Source organism: Gadus macrocephalus, chromosome 18, assembly GCF_031168955.1.
Source record: "Gadus macrocephalus chromosome 18, ASM3116895v1".
Classification (NCBI taxonomy): Eukaryota; Metazoa; Chordata; class Actinopteri; order Gadiformes; family Gadidae; genus Gadus; species Gadus macrocephalus.
This window is the reverse complement of record NC_082399.1, coordinates 12,509,870-12,528,990: the sequence shown is the minus strand read 5'-3', so window position 1 is coordinate 12,528,990 and position 19,121 is coordinate 12,509,870. Positions and strand designations below refer to the sequence as shown.

The 19,121-nt window shown below is 44.2% G+C and overlaps 2 protein-coding genes across 7 annotated transcripts; one reads left to right on the top strand and one right to left on the bottom strand.

Moving 5' to 3' along the window:
• The first annotated feature begins 12 nt into the window (after positions 1-12).
• Positions 13-12,913, top strand: acsf2 (acyl-CoA synthetase family member 2). Its single transcript, XM_060037054.1, has 16 exons — positions 13-327; positions 1,769-1,964; positions 4,405-4,533; positions 4,718-4,771; positions 4,885-5,003; positions 5,225-5,387; positions 7,033-7,128; positions 7,332-7,483; positions 8,025-8,116; positions 8,855-8,931; positions 9,784-9,891; positions 10,517-10,668; positions 10,864-11,005; positions 11,327-11,437; positions 11,544-11,612; positions 12,457-12,913. The coding sequence occupies exons 1-16, from the start codon at positions 224-226 to the stop codon at positions 12,505-12,507; spliced, it is 1,815 nt and encodes a 604-aa protein (XP_059893037.1). The 5' UTR covers positions 13-223; the 3' UTR covers positions 12,508-12,913.
• Positions 12,644-14,557, bottom strand: armc7 (armadillo repeat containing 7). 6 transcript variants are annotated; one of them, XM_060037061.1, is made up of 4 exons: positions 14,352-14,557; positions 14,026-14,169; positions 13,424-13,862; positions 12,644-13,391 (listed from the first exon to the last, which is right to left on the bottom strand). In XM_060037061.1, exons 1-4 carry the CDS (start codon positions 14,437-14,439, stop codon positions 13,325-13,327), a joined length of 738 nt encoding a protein of 245 aa, XP_059893044.1. In that variant the 5' UTR covers positions 14,440-14,557; the 3' UTR covers positions 12,644-13,324. The 6 variants fall into 6 exon arrangements, 5 of the variants coding, with proteins under 5 accessions (XP_059893044.1, XP_059893043.1, XP_059893045.1 ...); XM_060037060.1 differs by having other exon boundaries at positions 13,440-13,862; XM_060037064.1 differs by having other exon boundaries at positions 13,265-13,391; positions 13,440-13,834.
• Between the last annotated feature and the right edge of the window lie 4,564 nt (positions 14,558-19,121).

Genomic DNA, 19,121 nt, shown 5'->3' with positions numbered 1-19,121 from the left:
AGCCCATTTACAGCAGTCTGGGCGTTCCAGAGAGGTGATGCTTTAAAACGAGCGCGCACAACTTCGGTTTGTTCATGAGAAACCAACGTATTACTTGACTCTTCTTAAAGCATAGGACGGGACGAACAGCCTGGTTGTGGAATTAGTTTTGCAGAATTCGCAGCGTGCTCGGGATATTTTTCTTTGTTTACGTTTCAGAGGGTAAATTTGTAACGTTGAAAAAATGTTTCCTAGAGTCGGATTGAAGCTGCAGAATCGTTTCTTTTCTAGGGCAGAACGGGTTTTCAGACCCCTGAGACAGCCAGGTTCACTCGTTCAAAGAAGTTGGTGAGTTGCATTTTTACATCAACTGGGTAAATGATGTGTGGTATAAATGAATTAGTCATCAGAAGAGAAACAGTTGTTGCTATGAAACGAATGCACCGTAGAGCAGACAATGTTGCAGAACACATAGGCTCTATGTGATTGTATTCGATAGTAGTCTGGATATGTTACGAGACATATCCATTCGTTTTGTTCGAATATTTTATTTTCTCCAGTTGTGATGAGGAACTTCATGAACTTCAGATGAACTGCTGCCTATTTATGATGAATAATAACCGGTGGTGGGGGTGCTCTGTGATTGGAATGCATATTGCACATCTGATACCCAAAGGATATCTGATTTGATATGTACTTTTAACTTGTCATCACTGTAAGTTAAAAAAAAAAAGTTGACTCTACACTGGCGAGCTGGACAGTCAGTCGGTTTTTTTTTCTTTACTGGAGGGGGTCATTGCGAGAGCAAACATAATCTCATGAAATCAGACAACTGCCTGATTCCACTCTCAACTTTACTATGCACCGTTTGGTTCTGCAAGGTATCATGCAGAAGCAGTTTTTGTTCTCCTTCGGTACCTATGGTAACGAATTTCATGAGATGTCTGATTTCATGAGATTATGTTTGGTCTCGCAATGGCCCCCTACAGTAAAGAAAGAAAAAAACCGACTGACTTTCCAGCTTGCAAGTGTAGAGTTAACTTTTTTTTTTTGAACTTACAGTGATGACGACAAGTTAAAAGTACACGTCACATCAGATATCCTTTCGGTATCAGATGTGCAATGTGCATTCCAATCACAGAGCACCCCCACCACCGGTTATTATTCATCATAAATAGGCAGCAGTTCATCTGAAGTTCATGAAGTTCCTCATCACAACTGGAGAAAAATAAAATATTCGAACAAAACCAATGGATATGTCTCGTATCCAGACTACTATCGAATACCATCACATAGAGCCTATGTGTTCTGCAACATTGTTTGCTCTACGGTGCATTCGTTTCATAGTAACAATATGGTACCGAAGGAGTTTCGTAACAATGGCACTTGTAACGTTCTGCAGCACGTGACGGAATAATTCTCCTAACCTGACCCCAAGCACACCCACCCCTCCCACCCCTCTGCAGACGCAATACTCCCAAGAAGGAATTCATTCTGGGTCATCGTGATATGTCTGTTGTATCTGGTCTAGATAGATGGAGATGATTATATTTTATCACCTTTGTAAAGATAACCAGAATGCAGATGTAGATTACAAAGATAAATACGTCTGCATGAAAATCATAGGTCAACTGAGTTTAATGAAACTTTGACCTTTCACTCAGTTGGCCTCTGCCTCTAGTTTTAAATATGCATAGGCTGCGCTCGACCACTGGCAGGGAGACTTCTGGCGCTGGGTCGAGGAGTCATCCACCTGCTGGTATCCCCTACGCTTCTCCTCCCCACCCAGTGGCATCTGCGTGGAGAGCCGACCTAGCGTCCCCGCCCTCACCACCAGCTACGCCCACGGCACCTCCAGCCGCTCCCTGCGCCACAGCACCATCGGCGAGGCCCTGCTGCAGTCGGTGGAGCGCTGCCCGGACCGCGAGGCCCTGATCTTTCTGGAGGAGGGGATCCGGAAGACCTTCGCCGAGTTCCTGCACGATGTGAGACCGTCCCCTCAGCCTCAGCCTCTCTCTCTCTCTCTCTCTCTGCACGACTCCCATCAATTAAATCACATGACAGATAACAGACACGATGAGTCCAAGGGTAACGGGAATTCTCCCCTCTGTTCCATGTGGCAGTGGAATGGGACACCTGGTCAATGTGTAACAATTCGTTTTGTGTCCTTGAATCAGTTGAGGCAAAGCTTGATTCTTAAGACAGACAATAACATGGCTTTCCATGTGTGGTGCAAGTGGAAGCTTTTCAACAGCGTCTAAGCACTGTATGTGCGTTCTTCATGGGGATAAGTATAGGTAACGTTACACCGGTTTGTAACCTGTATGTGTGTTTAATGGGGATTAGTAGAGATAACGGTTCCAGTTTGTAACTAACCTTAGCCTTTATGTGAGTTCTTGGTGGGGATTATTAGAGATAGCGTTATACCGGTTTGTAACCAGCGTAGCCTGTAGTCACATTTTAAAATACCTCTTATTCTTTTCTTTGTTATGCTACTTTTTACGGGTAGATATTTTTGCCCATCATGGGGACGAGAGTGAAGACAGACAAGAAAGAGGGTTGAGAGAGAGGGCATAGCGTGTGGGTAACGGCCACAGGCTGGAATTAATTGATCCACCGTGGCGTATGAGCGAGAAAGACGTGGTTGACTGGGGTGCCACGAGGCTGCCCCCATAGTTCCGCTTCTAAACTAGGGGAAAGGTCATCTGGCAAAAACACCGCTGCAGAAATTTCACTCCAACCATGAAGAATGTAGAAGTTCCAGCTTTTGCTGACAGAACTTTTCTAGATGTATTGATTGTTCATATGTAACTATAATAAGTACATTGCATTTTTTTTTTTTTGCATTTTTTGACCAGGGATTTGAGGTATTAAGCCTAGTGAAAGAATTGATGATATTTTAGTTTTTGGATTATCTTCTCAGCACACATGGAATCAACTTGCTGAGTTCTCACAAACCACATGTTACGTGATTTCCACTCACTTTCTGTGTAAATTGGCCTGTGGTCCATTATTTGATGATAATGTATAGTGTTTGCCTTAGATTACAGTGTTTACACAGTTATGCTTTAACTAACCTTTACTTTTTGAGGGGTTATTGATTTAACTGCACATGAATTGCTCACAAAGCGTTTGAAAAGTGTGAAAGGCGTGAAATATCGTATCCCAGGCATGTTCCGTTGAGGACTCTCCGCTTTAATCTGATCCCCTGCTGACGGCTAATTCCTGGTAAAATACCACTGATTGCAGTAGGAGAGGCTTTGGTTTCACTGACTGTTCTCGTCAGTGATCGGGGTCAGAGTGCGTTTCACATTCTCTCCATCGGTTGGAGTAGACCCAACAACAGATCTCCAGCTACAAACCAAAACAAAAAACCCTCTTCAATAACCAGCTGTACCGGGCCAACGACCTCAACGGGTTACTGTATGTTTAAACGACAAAGGGAGATGCCTCATGCCTGTAAGACCCAGCCCTGTCACTGACCCAAATAAGGAACATTTTACAGTCCCCGAGTCGGATCACGTTGAAGTTTCATCATTGTTGAAAGGAACCAGTGTGGCTTCTCATTGAGAGAAACATGCTCGGGTATTATGGGAATGCATCATGTTTTAAGATCTAGATAGGAAAAAGAAATGTGGTGTGTGTGTGTGTGTGTGTGTGTGTGTGTGTGTGTGTGTGTGTGTGAAACCTGACACTTGGCTCATCCCTACTAAAAACACGTAATTATTCATAAATAATCATCAAAATCAGGAGTTATTTGGTTCTCAGGCTTTGCTGCGTTTACTGTAATGCAAAGTACTGTGCGGCAATGTGTGTGCGTGTCACATCATGGCCAATGTTGTGAACCTTAACCACTCCTTCAAGGCAGGTTTGTACAGCTGCTCGTGAACACCAGAATGCTTGAAGTTACAAGTTAAAAGTTAAAACAAGGTTCTTCTTCCCATGCAGTAGCCACTCGCAATGCCTGTTTCAGTGTTTATCGGCCCTTAATCCAGTAGCGCCGAGATCGTTTATTGGCCTGTGGCATGTGCAACCGCGAACACAGGCAGTGTTCGCGGTTCCTTGATCACTGATTGTGTTCTCGTCAGTGATCGGGGTCAGAGTGCGTTTCACATTCTCTCCATCGGTTGGAGTAGACCCAACAACAGATCACTAGCTACAAACCAAAACAAAAAACATGCCACAGGCCAATAAACGATCTTGGCGTCTCTCCCTTAGTCCCAAGGTGTGTGTGTGTGTGTGTGTGTGTGTGTGTGTGTGTGTGTGTGTGTGTGTGTGTGTGTGTGTGTGTGTGTGTGTGTGTGTGTGTGTGTGTGTGTGTGTGTGTGTGTGTGTGTGTGTGTGTGTGTGTGTGTGTGTGTGTGTGTGTGTGTGTGTGTGTGTGTGTGTGTGTCTCTCTAACGTATGGGATGCGTTCTGTACCAGGTGGACCAGACCGCTGCCGGCCTGCTGGCCCTGGGACTGCAGAGGGGGGATCGCTTGGGCATGTGGGGGCCCAACATCTACGAGTGGCTCCTGTATCAGTTTGCCACAGCCAAGGCCGGCATAATACTGGTGAGCACACACAGTCTCATAACGGGCAGGACAGGACGTACCCGTGTATGAACCACAAACTCATCACAAAGAACCCAGAAACTTAACCCAGAAAATTTAAACCATGTCTTGATTTGGCAGAAATATTCGTCATGTGTGGGCACGGTTCAAGTCCAGTCGGACGTTGTTTGTTCTCGCTCTCCAGGTGTCAGTGAACCCGGCCTATCAGGTTTCCGAGGTGGAGTATACGTTGCGAAAGGTCAGTCCTCATATTTGAGTGTCTATAACGAGTGTACAAATAGAGATGATAAAAACAAATAAGGAAATTGAGCGTAAATGAAACGTTGGTGTGCTCTGCTTCTCTCTGGATAGGTGGAGTGCAATGCCGTGGTCTGTCCGACAGCCTTTAAGACTCAGCAATACGTAGAAATGCTGAGGAAGATCTGCCCAGAGATCGACTCCTGCACCCCAGGAGACCTTAAGAGCGCAAAGTACGTAGGCAGACTTTCAGATTTCCCTTTTTGTTGTTTTTGTTCAAAACAAAAAAAAAAATACAAATATGTCACATTCCACACCTATTATGGCCATGCATTCTATATCAGGGCCGAACCACGTTCACGTGAATACATGACGAGCTACAAGACCTCTCTGATCCCCCTGGGATGGAGCTAGCAGCACGCCCTGCTGACCACGCTACCCCTCTGCCCCCCAGGCTCCCTCACCTGAGGTCGGTGATCGTCACGGACAGCCGCCACCCCGGGATGTTCCACGTGGACGACGTGAGGCAGGCGGCCGGCAGCGAGCACACCCGGCTGCTCCAGGACCTGCAGAGGAAGCTCTGCTTCGACGACCCAATCAACATCCAGTTCACCTCGGTAACCGCGGCGCCCCTTCCGGCGTGGAGCAGCGGCCTTCTTTAACGTGGAGCCATACGTTTCACAGCAGTCGTATTAGTAAAATATCTAACTAACTAGCTAACTGAAGAAATAAACCCTTCAAAAATATCCTTCGTCAGCCAATCAGAATCCTGCTGACTGCAGTTGTTTGGAAGGAAAATGATATGCAGTTCTGATTGGTGGGCCTATTATAATTTCAGAGGTCGAGTAATAGTAATTCAATGAGACTCATTTCAAATGACAGTAAAATGTACCAATCATATCTTCTCTCTAAATGTGTTTGATTTGTCTGCTGCCATCCGTTTTGCTCCCCGGGCCGTTGTCTGTGTCTATATACTCTACTGATTGCACACACAGCTTGTGACGATGCGATTTTTTTTATCAGGAAGATTTGCATTCTGCTTAAAGAATTCCCCCCATGGGGATTATTGAAAGTGCAATCAATCAATTAAGAGATGGCTGTTTTTAGTTTTTGTGATAAATCTCACTCTCTCCATGCTCTTTGCTCGTTGCATTGCTCAGGCTGGACTAGTGTATTCATGTTGTTTCAGAGCTCGAATTGTCCTGGGTAACTTCTGCAGAACTATAGAGAGAGGACACAGTAAGATAAGCTGGTGGTGTGCTTTTTTCTTGAAGGGGGGTCAGAGGGCCAAGGTTTAAGAGTCACGGTTCGTGACTTATTAATAGAAACAATAAGGGGTACTTTTTTTGAAGAAGCCAAAGGCTCTTGGTGAACCATTGACATCCATTAAATTCCAAACCAGTGTTTAGCAACTCCCATAGCTGTTTTATTTGTTTTGTCCAACACAACTAAGCAGATGCGGACTCCCCTGGACAGGAATTTCCCTCCAATAGTTCCCACAAACAAACCAATCCACAAGCTGAAGCTTTGATTCTGTGTTGACCCCGCCGCTCCTCATGCTCACAGACTGGGAGGTAGGCAGGGATGACCAGACGGTTCCATGTCCTGGTCAGGAGCACGGGGGTTAGTTTTTCGATCAAACTGTGGATTCCTTTCTTGCTTCCACCTGCTTCATGCAATGGGCTGGCCCAGTGGAGAAAAGCTACATCTGTGTCTCGTTCTACATGCATTTATACAACAAGTAGAAAAAGAAAAACATTATGCTTACCCTCGTGGCTTATTGAAATCTTTTTCTGCACTCTGCATCTTATCACACTGCTTAAGATGCAGCCACCATCTTGAGCCAACTGCCCGCGGCGTGTGCACACCGCGAGAGGGGGGGGAGTTGAACTAAGATCATGGCTAATTTACATCTGGACACAAACAAAGTCACAGATTGACCTGGGGAATTAGAAAACCGGCCCAATCCTATAATTGTCACAACTGGTCTTCACAGCACACTCCCGATCACGTTTTGACAAATACTGTATGTGTCATAATATACAATGCATAAAGTGTAGTAATATATAACTAGGTCACTGATCTACTTCAAGATCTCCATTTTACATAAACCCTTTGTTGTTGTCAATGTCTTGCTTGTTGCATTTCCTTTCAACCGTAAAATATATTATATCCACACTCAAGAGTGTTAACTTAATGTCTGAACTGTCTAGTGAGTGGTGGGATTGGATCTGTGTTGAAACCAAATGTGTGTGTCTCCAGGGTACCACTGGGATGCCCAAGGGAGCCACATTGTCCCACCACAACATCATCAACAACGTCTGCATCTTTGGCGTTCGCATGGGATACACCTGGAAGGTGAGTTCACTACAAAAACTAAATTCTTATTAATGATAATATAGATATCATAATTAAATGATGATTGGAATTGGGGCAGGATTAGGTTAGACCCGGAGCTTTACGTTACTGTGTTCAGATTCCGGTGACCTACCCCTACCTGCTGTCAGTGGCTTTGGATAGAGCATGAATACCTGAAGGGTCCTTCTGCTTTGCGGTCCTAGCCCAAGGTTCGGATATGTCTGCCCGTGCCCATGTACCACTGCTTCGGCTCGGTGGGCGGGGGGATGTCCATGGCGGTGCACGGCACTTCCCTGGTCTTTCCCACCGCTGGCTACGACGGACGGGCTAACCTGGCTGCTGCCGAGAAAGAAAAGTAGGTTATGGTTATTATCAACAGCGTGGATGGAGTTCTGAAGTTTGGAGAGACTCTGTGGGAGGAGTTTGCAGAGACTCTGTGGGAGGAGTTTGGAGAGACTCTGTGGGAGGAGTTTGGAGAGACTCTGTGGGAGGAGTTTGGAGAGACTCTGTGGGAGGAGTTTGGAGAGACTCTTTGGGAGGAGTTTGGAGAGACTCTTTGGGAGGAGTTTGGATAGACTCTGTGGGAGGAGTTTGGAGAGACTCTGTGGGAGGAGTTTGGAGAGACTGTGGGAGGAGTTTGGAGAGACTAAATAAGGTGGCAAATCCTTACCTTCTGAAAGCTTCATCCCCTTGTGCAGTTCAGTTTTCTTTGGTAGAATTAACAAGGCGTAGCTCCGCCCCCTTTAGAGTTTCTAATTTCCGGCCCAGGTACTATTCCCTGGGCCGGAAGCAGGGCTTTGTCAGCATTCTCTGCACAACATTCCTTATGGATCTATTGCTTACCACCCTCATGTTAGCATATGTTTATATGATGGCTTTTTCCTTCACCCCTATAGGTGCACCTTCATCTATGGCACGCCAACCATGTATGTGGACATGCTCTCCCACTACACGCCCGCAAAGTACGACTTATCCTCAGTGGAGGCAGGTGAGGCAAAGGTTACAATTGTCTTATATTTGTATCATAATGGGGCCCACACATTTCAGACTATCACAAATGAGGAACATAGGATAAAATGCATGAATATTACAACCTCCCAAAAGGGTGGGCTAATGTTGGCCATAGCACAGGGCACAAGGTTGTCGGATGAAACGGTGTGGCAGGGAGGGACAATACCGTTCAGTGTGCGCTGATGTTTATTGAAGAAGTCCAAAAAGACTATCAAAGGATAAGTTTTCCTTGCAGAACGCGTGAGGGAGGGCTGTTTTGCCCTCTTTAGGATGTTTCCATATTGTAAATTAATGTAAATGGACTGCATTTATATAGCGCTTTTTTCTAACCTATTGGCCACTCAAAGCGCTTTACAATATTGCCTCACATTCACCATTCAAGCACACATTCACACACCGACGGCGGCGGAGTCAGCCACGCAAGGCGACAGCCAGCTCGTCGGGAGCAGTTAGGGTTAGGTGCCTTGCTCAAGGACACCTCAACACTCACAGCTAGGAGGAGCCGGGGATCGAACCAGCAACCTTCAGGTTACCAGCCGACCCGCTCTACCTCCTATCCGCCCCAATCTTAATCTTTCATAGCTTGTTGACCTGTTGCAGCATATCTTCACGACCAATAAATCAGAGAACAATAAATGTAGGCTGATTTTAAACGTATTGATTTTCAGATCAGAGTTCATCGACTCAATGCTACTTTTCTTGTGTTGTGTTGCAGGCATCATGGCCGGGGCCCCTTGTCCACCTGAGGTTGTGAGGGAAGTCATTTCAAAGATGGGCATCAAACAGATTACAGTGAGTCAAATAGAAGGGCATCAAAACAGATTACAGTGAGTCAAATAGATGGGCATCAAACAGATTACAGTGAGTCAAATAGAAGGGCATCAAACAGATTACAGTGAGTCAAATAGATGGGCATCAAACAGATTACAGTAAGTCAAATAGATGGGCATCAAACAGATGACAGTGAGTCAAATAGATGGGCATCAAACAGATTACATCGAGTCAAATAGAAGGGCATCAAACAGATTCCAGTGAGTCAAATAGCCCAGTTAATTCAGCAGCCGTGTTAAATGATTTTCATTATTTTATTATTATTATTTTGTATTAATGAATCCATGGCAAACCATTAAATCCTCAAGTTTATCTTGCTGATGTAATACACAGTTAGCATCCAACCTAGTGACAGGCTCCAAATATCCAAACACTCATGTTAAAACCACGTGGCCCCAAGACCATCATACAGCTACATCTTCTAGTAGTACGGTTCACCTCAAGGGAAAGCCTCTGAGACAGTGTATCGTAGGCTGATCCACTATGAATAGCAGGTGTTCGTTCCCTAGAGACTGGTGGGGAATGCAGAGACCAGTATGGAGGCCAGAGTAGGGGTCAGGGGTCACGTGGTGTGATAGGATCAAGCTGGGCTCCCATTGGAGGAACTCGGGGCAAACAAACATGGCTGCCTGACTGAATGTTGGAAGTTTCACAAATTCCTTGTTATGAAAGACAGAATGAAAGTTGTTTTTGCTCTATGTGCATTCTCTTGTAAAGAACCATCTTAAATCCTGCTCTTGCACCCCAATGCTCGTGATCATTGTTAAAACAATGATCAAAGTGTTAATGAACCACATCGCTCGTCATTTTCAGCTGGGCTACGGTACGACGGAGAACAGCCCTGTAACTTTCTGTGGGGACCCCCTCGACAACGAGGAGAGGAAGGTGGAGACGGTGGGCTACATCATGGACCACGTAGAGGTATGAGCACCGTAGTGGGTTAGGGTCTCCAGCATTAAAACAAAAGGGAAATACATGACGATGATGTTGGAAACATTAAACCACTTTTTTTTTAAAACTAGGCAAGCATCCCACTCTGCTACATACCCAACAAAAATCCCCAAATTTTGGCCAAATCCAAAAACGAAGCAAAACAAAAACTAACCCCCTGGGGGGTCATGGGGGAGGAGTCAGGACCAACTAGTTCTAGGGGCAGATCATAAACATTCGGAACTGATGTTTTTTTCTAATGATTTTACTCAAGAAGAAATGTATGTATTTATTTATTTATTTATTTATATATATATATATATATATACACACATAGTAAGTTGTGGGTGCATATGAATCTGCTTGAGATCTGGATTTGTGTGATAATGCCCTGGTTCCTGTAATCATATTTATACATTTTGTACGTTTGGGCAAACTCTTGCATAATAAAGAAATGTATCTAATTTGCAATAAATTCAGATTAATAAATTCATTCAGATTAAGATGAATATATTATATAGCAAACTGGGGTAAAACTAAGTCGTTACAAGTAGGAAATTCAAGTGACCAATTGAATGAAACCCTTGTGTAACTTCCATTTGGTTCGCTGCTGCAGGCGAAGGTGGTGAACCCTTCCACTGGGGTGATCGTTCCGCTGGGGACGACCGGGGAGTTGATGATCCGGGGTCACTGTGTGATGCTGGGCTACTGGAACGACGAGGACAAAACCAGGGAGTGCATCTCTCCGGACGGCTGGTACAAGACCGGGTGAGTGCTGACGGGTGGTCCGCCTCGGCGCTGCACACACGCTTTGTTTGTGGTCTGAATCATTTCAGGGTACCGGTAACCATGTTTTCATGAGCCTGAACAAAACCATTGACTTCATACCACAAAATCGAAAAGTAAAGAAATTAAGATCACTTCTCGTGTGTGTGTGTGTGTGTGTGTGTGGATATTGTGCAGGGATATTGCCAGCTTGGACGGCTACAGCTACTGCCGTATTGAGGGCAGAATCAAGGACATGATCATACGCGGCGGAGAGAATATCTATCCAGCAGAGATCGAGCAGTTCCTCCACACGCATCCCAAAGTCATGGACGCCCAGGTAGTGTTTCCCATCAGCCAGTAGGGTCCAGGGAGCTCCCACCGGGTAGATTGCTTACGGAGCGGCAGTGGCTTAGGGGTTTGACTGTCTACCTGATGGTTGCTAGTTCGTTCTCTGGCTCCTCCTAGCTGAGTGTCGAGGCGTCCCTGAGCGAGACACCCATGTGCCTGAATGGTTGAATGTAAGGCATTAATTGTAAAGCGCTTTAAGTGGCTACTGGTTAGAAAGGCGCTGGCTTAGGGAGAAAGGGACTTTTATCTCTGTGTTCGCAGCTGAGGTGAGTGAAAGGTTGTTCATATGTATTCTCCAACTACATCCCAGGTGGTTGGTATTAAGGACCAGCGGATGGGAGAGGAGGTCTGCGCCTGCATCATGCTCAACGAAGGGCAGGAATGCACCGCAGAAGAAATCACAGCGTTCTGCAAGGGCCAGGTAAGATAATTGAAACATCTGGTTCAGATGGTCCTATATGATCGACCAAAGAACCTTCTGAAGTCATCGCTAAAATATTGTCATGTTTCTTATCTGGTGCTGTCAGATCGCCCATTTCAAGATCCCAAGATACGTGATCTTTGTAGACCGCTACCCGCTCACCGTGAGTGGAAAGGTAAGTTTCTTCAGGACCATCTACATTTACATTAGACACAGCATTGTTCTGATTCTCCCCTTAGGAACAGATTGTACAATAGATGCAGTGAAGTATAGCTCCCTGGTTGGTGATCCTTTGTAAATTCAACCTGGAGTTAGACGTTCTGGCAGTTGCAGCACATAAGGTCATGAACGCTACCATTTAACACTCAACTCTTAACTTACATAACTGTCCGAATGATCAATGAGACGCCCTTCTAAAGTAGGCGGTCCAAAAACTCTACATCATTTAAACAAGTTTAAAAACAAGCATACTGTTCAGTAAATAAGTTATAAATAAACAGAGACTCAAGTTGACATACTCGGCGTACTCAAGTGAACATATGGTGGGGGCGGCTCCCCGGGTAGAGCGCGCACCGTCATAGGCCCAGTCCCGGACGCAGCGCCCCGGTTTGAGTCCCTCCCGTGGTCCTGTGCTGCGTGTCCTCCCCTCCATCTCCCATGCCTTCCTATCCATCTCACTCTATGATAAAGCATAGAAATGCAAAACAAATAATAAACATATACTCACCATATACTCACTATACGCTTATCTTCTCAGAAGAGGGCCTAATCACAACAGGAGTAGGAAGGGCTTCCATCGTATCTTGCTGGTGGTTTAATAATTGCAGCGTCGTAAATTCAGCTGTGTGATAATATCGTATCACTTTGCCATCCCTCATCTTAAGTAGGGCAGACGTCAAGGACTAATAGGTTATTAACTATATCAAGAGGTAGCCGTTTCTAGGCTATAGCCTAAAACCGCCATAGACGCCGTCCCCTCAAACAGTTTGTTTTAATTCACCCCATTTGCTCTTTTTCAGGTTCAGAAGTACAAACTAAGCGAGCAGGCTGAGAAGTTGCTCGGACTTTGAGGACCTTTAACAGGAATCTTATCAGCTTGTTGGAATACCCGATACTGGAACAGCTCCTTCCTGTTCTGTTACCAAAGGAGTTCTCTATGAAGAGAGTTCAGGAGCCACCCATTGCATCAGGACATTTTTAATGCAATATTTTAACCGTCCAAAATAATTATCAAGCCGTCCAATGAGGGACGGATAAAGCTGTTTGTGATGATAAACAGGAAGTGCAAACCAAAGTTTTAAACGCACTAATAAACATCGTACCACCTCGAATATGAATACTAATGTTTAGACTGCATTATAAATTCATGATTATTTTAAATGTATATTATAAATATATTTTAACTCTTATTTGCAATCTTTACATTGTCAGTCCTTTAGTAGTTTACTCAATAAAAACAATGTTGAAATATTTTAACCCTGACATTTGATTTCACTGGAATACATGTATAGAAGAATGTCGCTAAACACAGCTTTTAAGACCATTAATTTAAAATGAGGACGTTTAGTTTGGAAATAAATCTTTAATATGAATCTACGAAAATCGTCTTGCAGAGAAGGCTGCTTTGTCGCCCTCGTGTGGCAAATAATCACACTGACTGCCCCAGTCTTACCCAATTACAACATCCCAAAGTAACAACTGATTCAGTATTCACTTGCATATTCAATGTTTGACACAATAGAGTAGCCTTCGATTTTTCAAAAGTAAAAACTATATGACGAATAATTTTTTTTTTTACAATTGTTTTAATATCAAATAACCAAGAAAAAATGCACAGTTTTAATAAGCAACAAAACCCAAACAAGGTTCCTCTCGCAGAGAGATGATTCACTCTCCCATAAAAAGGAAGAAATCCGCCCGGCTGCAGGGAGACAGCACCCCAGGGTGAGGGCACCTCAGGACTACAGCACCCCAGGGTGACGGCACCCAAGGGAGACGGCACCCCAGGGACACGGCACCCCAAGGGACACAGCAGCGCGTCTCAGGGGCCCGAGTCCGCGGGCAGCGGGATCCCCAGCACTGTGTGCGGGCCGTCCGGCATGGTCTGCTGCGCCCGGGCCACCTGCGGCTCCGTGCAGCAATCCTGCAGGAACACGCAGGCCAGGTTCCGCAGGCGGGGGCTCTCTGACAGGGAGAAGCGCAGCATGCACTGCACCACGGCCGGCCCTGTGACCTGGGGCCGCGACGCCGCCGTGGTCAGGTTCATGAGGGTGGTGATGGCGGAGAGGACGATCTCCTCTCTGCGGCCGGAGAGGCAGGCGGTGACCAGCGGGATCCCTCCGCTCTCCAGGATGAGGTCCCGGCAATCCCGGTCCATGCTGAGGTTGCATAGTCCACCTTGGAGCGCCGGGAACATACAGAGCAGCTGTTGGGTGAATGCTTTAAATGAAACCGTTTGATATCAGAGGTTGAGGATGCACGCTAGTGGAATACATTACAAAAAAATTACTTTATTCATTACAGATGGGAAAGTAGTGAATACACATATGTATACTAGGGATTCAGTATTGTGTGTGCTTCTCTCTCACCCATTCCAAACTCCACAAAGTTCTCGTTATCTTCGGTGAGCATGTCCAAAAATAGATCAGTCACTTGCAGCATCCTCAAATCTTCCATGTTTTTCGGGTCGTATGAAAAGTTGGCCAGGTTTGCCAAGACTTGCTCCTTTGCCTCTATAACAAATATAACATTCAAATGTGAGAGAGGTTGAGCACGTATTGGTACGTAGTTATACACGGATTAACTTAATATTCGTTTTGGAAATGTTTCTTGTTCTGTTGTTCATGTTCAATAAGCAGGAAATTATCAGAATGTGTTACATACTATTTCATATACAAAACCAAGTAGCACTTACCATCATTATCAGTGTCTTGAAATTCAGTTACCAGCGTTTGCAAATAGTCAAACCTATCAGACCGGTCAGAGGAGCGTTTCCTGGACATTTTTATAAACGATGTTCATTATCAGATTTAGGACTCAAGGAATAAGCTAATAAAACCACTCAAATTGTAAACAAATAACAACGTCCTGTATCGGGCGGAAGCAGCGTGACGCACTGGTCCGTCACTGAAACTTGTTGGCGGAACCTTGTCACGAACAAGGTTCCGCGCTACAATGCTATGGAAACCATGGATAACCTCAAGCAATATGTTGGCTCTAAATGTACTCGACCATTCTTCTGACATTATACTATTTATAGAAAATATTGGCTACATAATTTTACCTCAAACCTTTTATAATAAAAGTGGAACGGAAGTCGTGGTTGATCTTTTGCGGCGAGAAAGGTCAATGTGACAACTGTCAGGGGGCGTGTGTGTGTTGTGTAACTTTGCCACTGTGTGTATGGTTACTTTGAACGTAATTGAAAGGCTATATTATAGTATTTTGTCCTGCAATTTACAATGAATCCACCACAGTTGTCCGCTGGGAAACGTCTCGCTAAACCGATTTTGTTTGGGACGCTGATCATAGGACTGACCACGGTCTTCTACAACAGGTATGGGTTTTTAGCTCATTGACTGGGTCGCGTGGATAATGTGATGATAATTAATTGCTTTAATGACAGCTATCCAGGTGAAAATAGTCATGTACATTGTTCTGGTTAGAGTATCTGGATAGGTTACTTTACTGATAGGGTTTGGTTTTAAGGTCAGGGTTTAGTTTAAACGTCTGGTTTTAAGGTTTTTGAAAATTTGGTTAGGGTTTGCTTCTAGTTTCAGGGTTTTATTTTAGGCAGTGGCTATTCGTACGGGGACCGAGCTTGTCACGTGACCGCACTTGACCTATCAGTCTGCTCGGCGCTAACCCTAACCCTAACCGGGCCGACCGTAATTATAGTAATTAATTATAGTAATAACCCTAACCCTAACCCTTACCCTAACCCTAACCTGCCGTGAAAATAGACTAATGCAGTACTTTTACGGCGCGCCGTACGAATAGCCTAATTGCTATTCTTACGGTCGCCGTACGAATAGCCACTATGTTTATTTTAAGGTGGAGATTGTTGTCGGGGTGGGTTTTGGTTTTAGGGTAAGGTTTTGGTTTTCGGGTCAGGGTATGCTTCTAGTCTCAAGGTTTGGTTTTAAGGTCAAGTTTGTTCATGGGTTGGGTTTGGTTCCAAGGATCCCAGTACGGGGCCCAAAGTGCCATGGACCACAGGGTCCAGGTTCCCGAAAAACCCAGAAGGACCTCAGGCGGGGACTGAAGTCCTTGGGACCCAGGACATCTGGGGACTGGAGTTAAACAGAAGGAATGTCTTTCTTCTGTGCCATAGAATTGATTGCGGTATATCTAATGTCATTTATTATTGGTATCCTCCCCCAGCAATATGTTCTTCGGGGACGTGGAAGAGCTCAGAGCCAAGGAGCGGGCCCGCAATGATGCAAAGCTGCAGGAGGTCCTGGAAAGGAGACAGAAGCAGATAGAGCACCTGATGGAGAAGAAGGGAGGAGCTTGAGGCAAAGTACCCATGTCCAGTTGGAGACCATTCCTAGAACTCAATTGCTTTTCAAAATGGACAAATTGATTGATGGCCAAATCGAAGTTAAAGCTTGATCAATGTTGCCCATGACTATCCGATAGGGGTTCACTCCATCAATTTGTAAAGGGAGCAAACAATGTATTAGCGGTTCGAGCTCTGCATGCATGGAATCGAGTCTCTTAAAAGTCCAGTCATGCAAGAGAGTATTGTTGTAAGACGAATTCATTGTTTTTTCAATTTCGTTTTTTTCCTTTTTCACCTCATTATGTAAGAATTTAATTATTTCCCAGTTCTAAAACAATGATGTTAATGGATTGTAGGATTTGATACAACATTATGAAATGAACATTGGATTAAAAAACGTAAATAGTATAGGAGCACAGCAACCCTACCACTCTGCTGGAAATATCACTGGATGAAAAGAGTGATGGTCTATTATCACCTAAACGTCATTGGGTCTCAAAACAGTATTCTAGCTAAACAACGTCTTTATGAAGGAGTCAGGCTGTGAAGTGGTTCCAACAAAGTCCATGATTCTTTTAACTTTTGAAAGTCTGACTGGAGGGGAATCCTTCGATTAGGCGTCATGTGTTAAATTTTGCTGCTCAAAAAACTACTTCACTTGTTCCAGTTTGAGCTTGAGTGTTGCTTAATTTTTCCTATATTTAGCAAATAAACGCCCCACCCAAATGCACTGCAAATTTCCGTGTCCCTTTTTTTTTTTAAGTAAAACTTTACAGTCACATTTATGTCTATTCACAAAGGATGTAGATAGCATACACTTCAAAAATGAGATACAGAAACGCAGTGTATCGTATTCTATCGTAGTCTTTAATAAGAACCTACGAATTGATAGGGATTAAATTGTAATTTAAGGACGGGATAATAGCGTATTGGTGTATGACTGGAGGAGGTAATGAAGAATGCGGGGTTTTAAATAACCACATGAGGGCGACACTGAGGCCTTTCTCAGCAAGGAATCTACCAAAGGAATTTCTGTTATTGGCAACAATCAGTCTCTGCTTTATAGATTTATGTAAAAGCACATCCAAATAAATGTACTAAATTATCCACAGCTCACACCTAGTCTAAGATAAATAACTAAACGACACAAATATCCTGAACAATGGCAAATTATTTTGGTGTATCTGGCAACTGGTTTGCTAACTGGGAGCATTCCTCTCCCTTTGATTATTTAATATTTCAGTGGTTTCTCAAGAGCAAGACATTGAAAACTGACGGGAACTATTATTTAGTGCTGCATGAGAAAAATGTTGGAATCACATCTCGATCCAAAATAGAAACCCAAGGAATCCAAAGAGTGGAGGCCGGAGCCTTGAGCCAGGAGCCCTTGTTTGTTTTGATCCGGGCCCCTAAGAGCTATTCCTGGTCTTAAACTCCGGTCTAGACGACATGCGATCCTGCTGCCCAGTGCCAGGTATGTAGTCGTTGCATGTACCTTGGTCTGTGTGTGTGTGTGTGTGTGTGTGTGTGTGTGTGTGTCGGTCTGAATGGAATTTAAAGGCAAAAAATTGTATATCTGCTTGTCAGTTTGGTGAAAAAAATGTATACACATGTTCAACTCTGATAACGTAATATGAAAGTGAATTTGTGGATTAAATAGTTTGGTTTGCAACACCTGGGTCTAATCACAATCGTCCCTGGATTCTTCGGAAATTCTCTGTTTATTGTTGCAACCATTATTTTGGGTGACGGTTCAAATATTTCTAACATTTCATCTGTATATTCAAAGTCCCGATACAATGCCATGGGCGTCTCCTGGAATCTCTCAGTCTAGACCTGGTGACAGAACAGGAAGAAGAGGGAAAATATGTGTTAGCTTCTTACATTCCAATAAGAAATCATTTCCTTTTTCTTTCATCCAAATCTAACTAATCTCTCCACCTACTCACTTAGTTTGATCTTCTGAATCTTATCGAGTTGAGGGGGAAAAGTGTAGATTATGTGGATTCAAACATTTCGACAATTCAACATCTCGGGTGCAAAACATTTTCTTTCCATTAGCGAGACTATTCTCCATGTCCTCTGATTTAAATCCAAATTAAATAAATATACGATGAGTACATTGACCTACTTGATCAATGTACGTAATTATTAGTTTGATGATATTTTTACACATTAAACACACTAAAATAAACAGAATAAGGGCTATATGACACATATACACACCTCAAAACAATTAATATGCAACAAATTCCTAAATAATAATAATATTAAAGTCCCAGTATCTGTGGCTGTCGCAGATCTGTAATCATTTTATTCAGCCTGAATGAAACGATATGCTGGCCTACCTGTCCATCTCCCTACCTACCTAGCTATCTGCACTCACATGCCCATGCATTGCACCCATTGCGCCTGACAGGGGTCTTCCACAAGGCTAGGCAGACCTGTTGTGCTGTCACGTGTTTTGGGGGAGTGGCTTCTGAGGTAGGCCTGAGAAGGATACTTTCTTTTGAAAATAGTTTACTCTGGCTGGTTTCTCTAAATTGCCTAACCTAGCTTTAAGAAAGTTAATGCAAACATTAAAATGAACAAGAAATTACAAAATGTGAAACACATTGATTGAATTACAACCACAATTAGTAATAGTCGTTTTATTTAGTTTTGCTTAACTTTGGTTAAGATTAATACTGTGAACGTTTTAGTGGGTCATGGTGCTGTTCCACGCAAGACACAATATGCAGGTGTAATGCACATACTGATGCATACACTGTTCTGTTTAAGGTCCATCTGATTTATGTTTTCCTGGTGGACGGAATAGGAGATGCAGGAGGGAAGCAGATGCTGCGAAGGTCTACCTGGACATTTCTTTATCGAAGATGTGACATTCCCAATAAAATGTTACATTTCTTGAGCAAACTCTAGATTCCAGTTATCCTGGGTGGAGAGACGGGCCCCTACAGAAATCCATCCATCTGGGTGGCCATGGCAGTCGGGGGCCAGAGCCAAGGGGTAGGGGCCGGAAGGGCGCAGAAGCATGTCCTCATCACCTCCTCCATCTATCCACCTAAAGCCCCTCAGAGCTGGGGGCTGGAGGGGCTCCGCTGTATAACCCAGCATTCCTCGCAGCGACACACCTTGAGCGTAACCTTGAGCATAACTCTGTGGCTCCTACCTTTTCCA

Excerpts from the sequence above, each read along its gene's own strand:
- acsf2 (XM_060037054.1), top strand. The coding sequence starts at position 224 with ATGTTTCCTAGAGTCGGATTGAAGCTGCAGAATCGTTTCTTTTCTAGG. Across the intron at positions 4,772-4,884 it reads TGGAGTATACGTTGCGAAAG|GTGGAGTGCAATGCCGTGGT; the intron begins GTCAGTCCTCAT and ends CTCTCTGGATAG. Across the intron at positions 10,669-10,863 it reads GACGGCTGGTACAAGACCGG|GGATATTGCCAGCTTGGACG; the intron begins GTGAGTGCTGAC and ends GATATTGTGCAG.
- armc7 (XM_060037060.1), bottom strand. The coding sequence starts at position 14,439 with ATGTCCAGGAAACGCTCCTCTGACCGGTCTGATAGGTTTGACTATTTG. Across the intron at positions 13,863-14,025 it reads CTTTGTGGAGTTTGGAATGG|CTGCTCTGTATGTTCCCGGC; the intron begins GTGAGAGAGAAG and ends TTCACCCAACAG. Across the intron at positions 13,392-13,439 it reads TGGGGTGCCGTGTCCCTGGG|GTGCCCTCACCCTGGGGTGC; the intron begins GTGCCGTCTCCC and ends TGTAGTCCTGAG.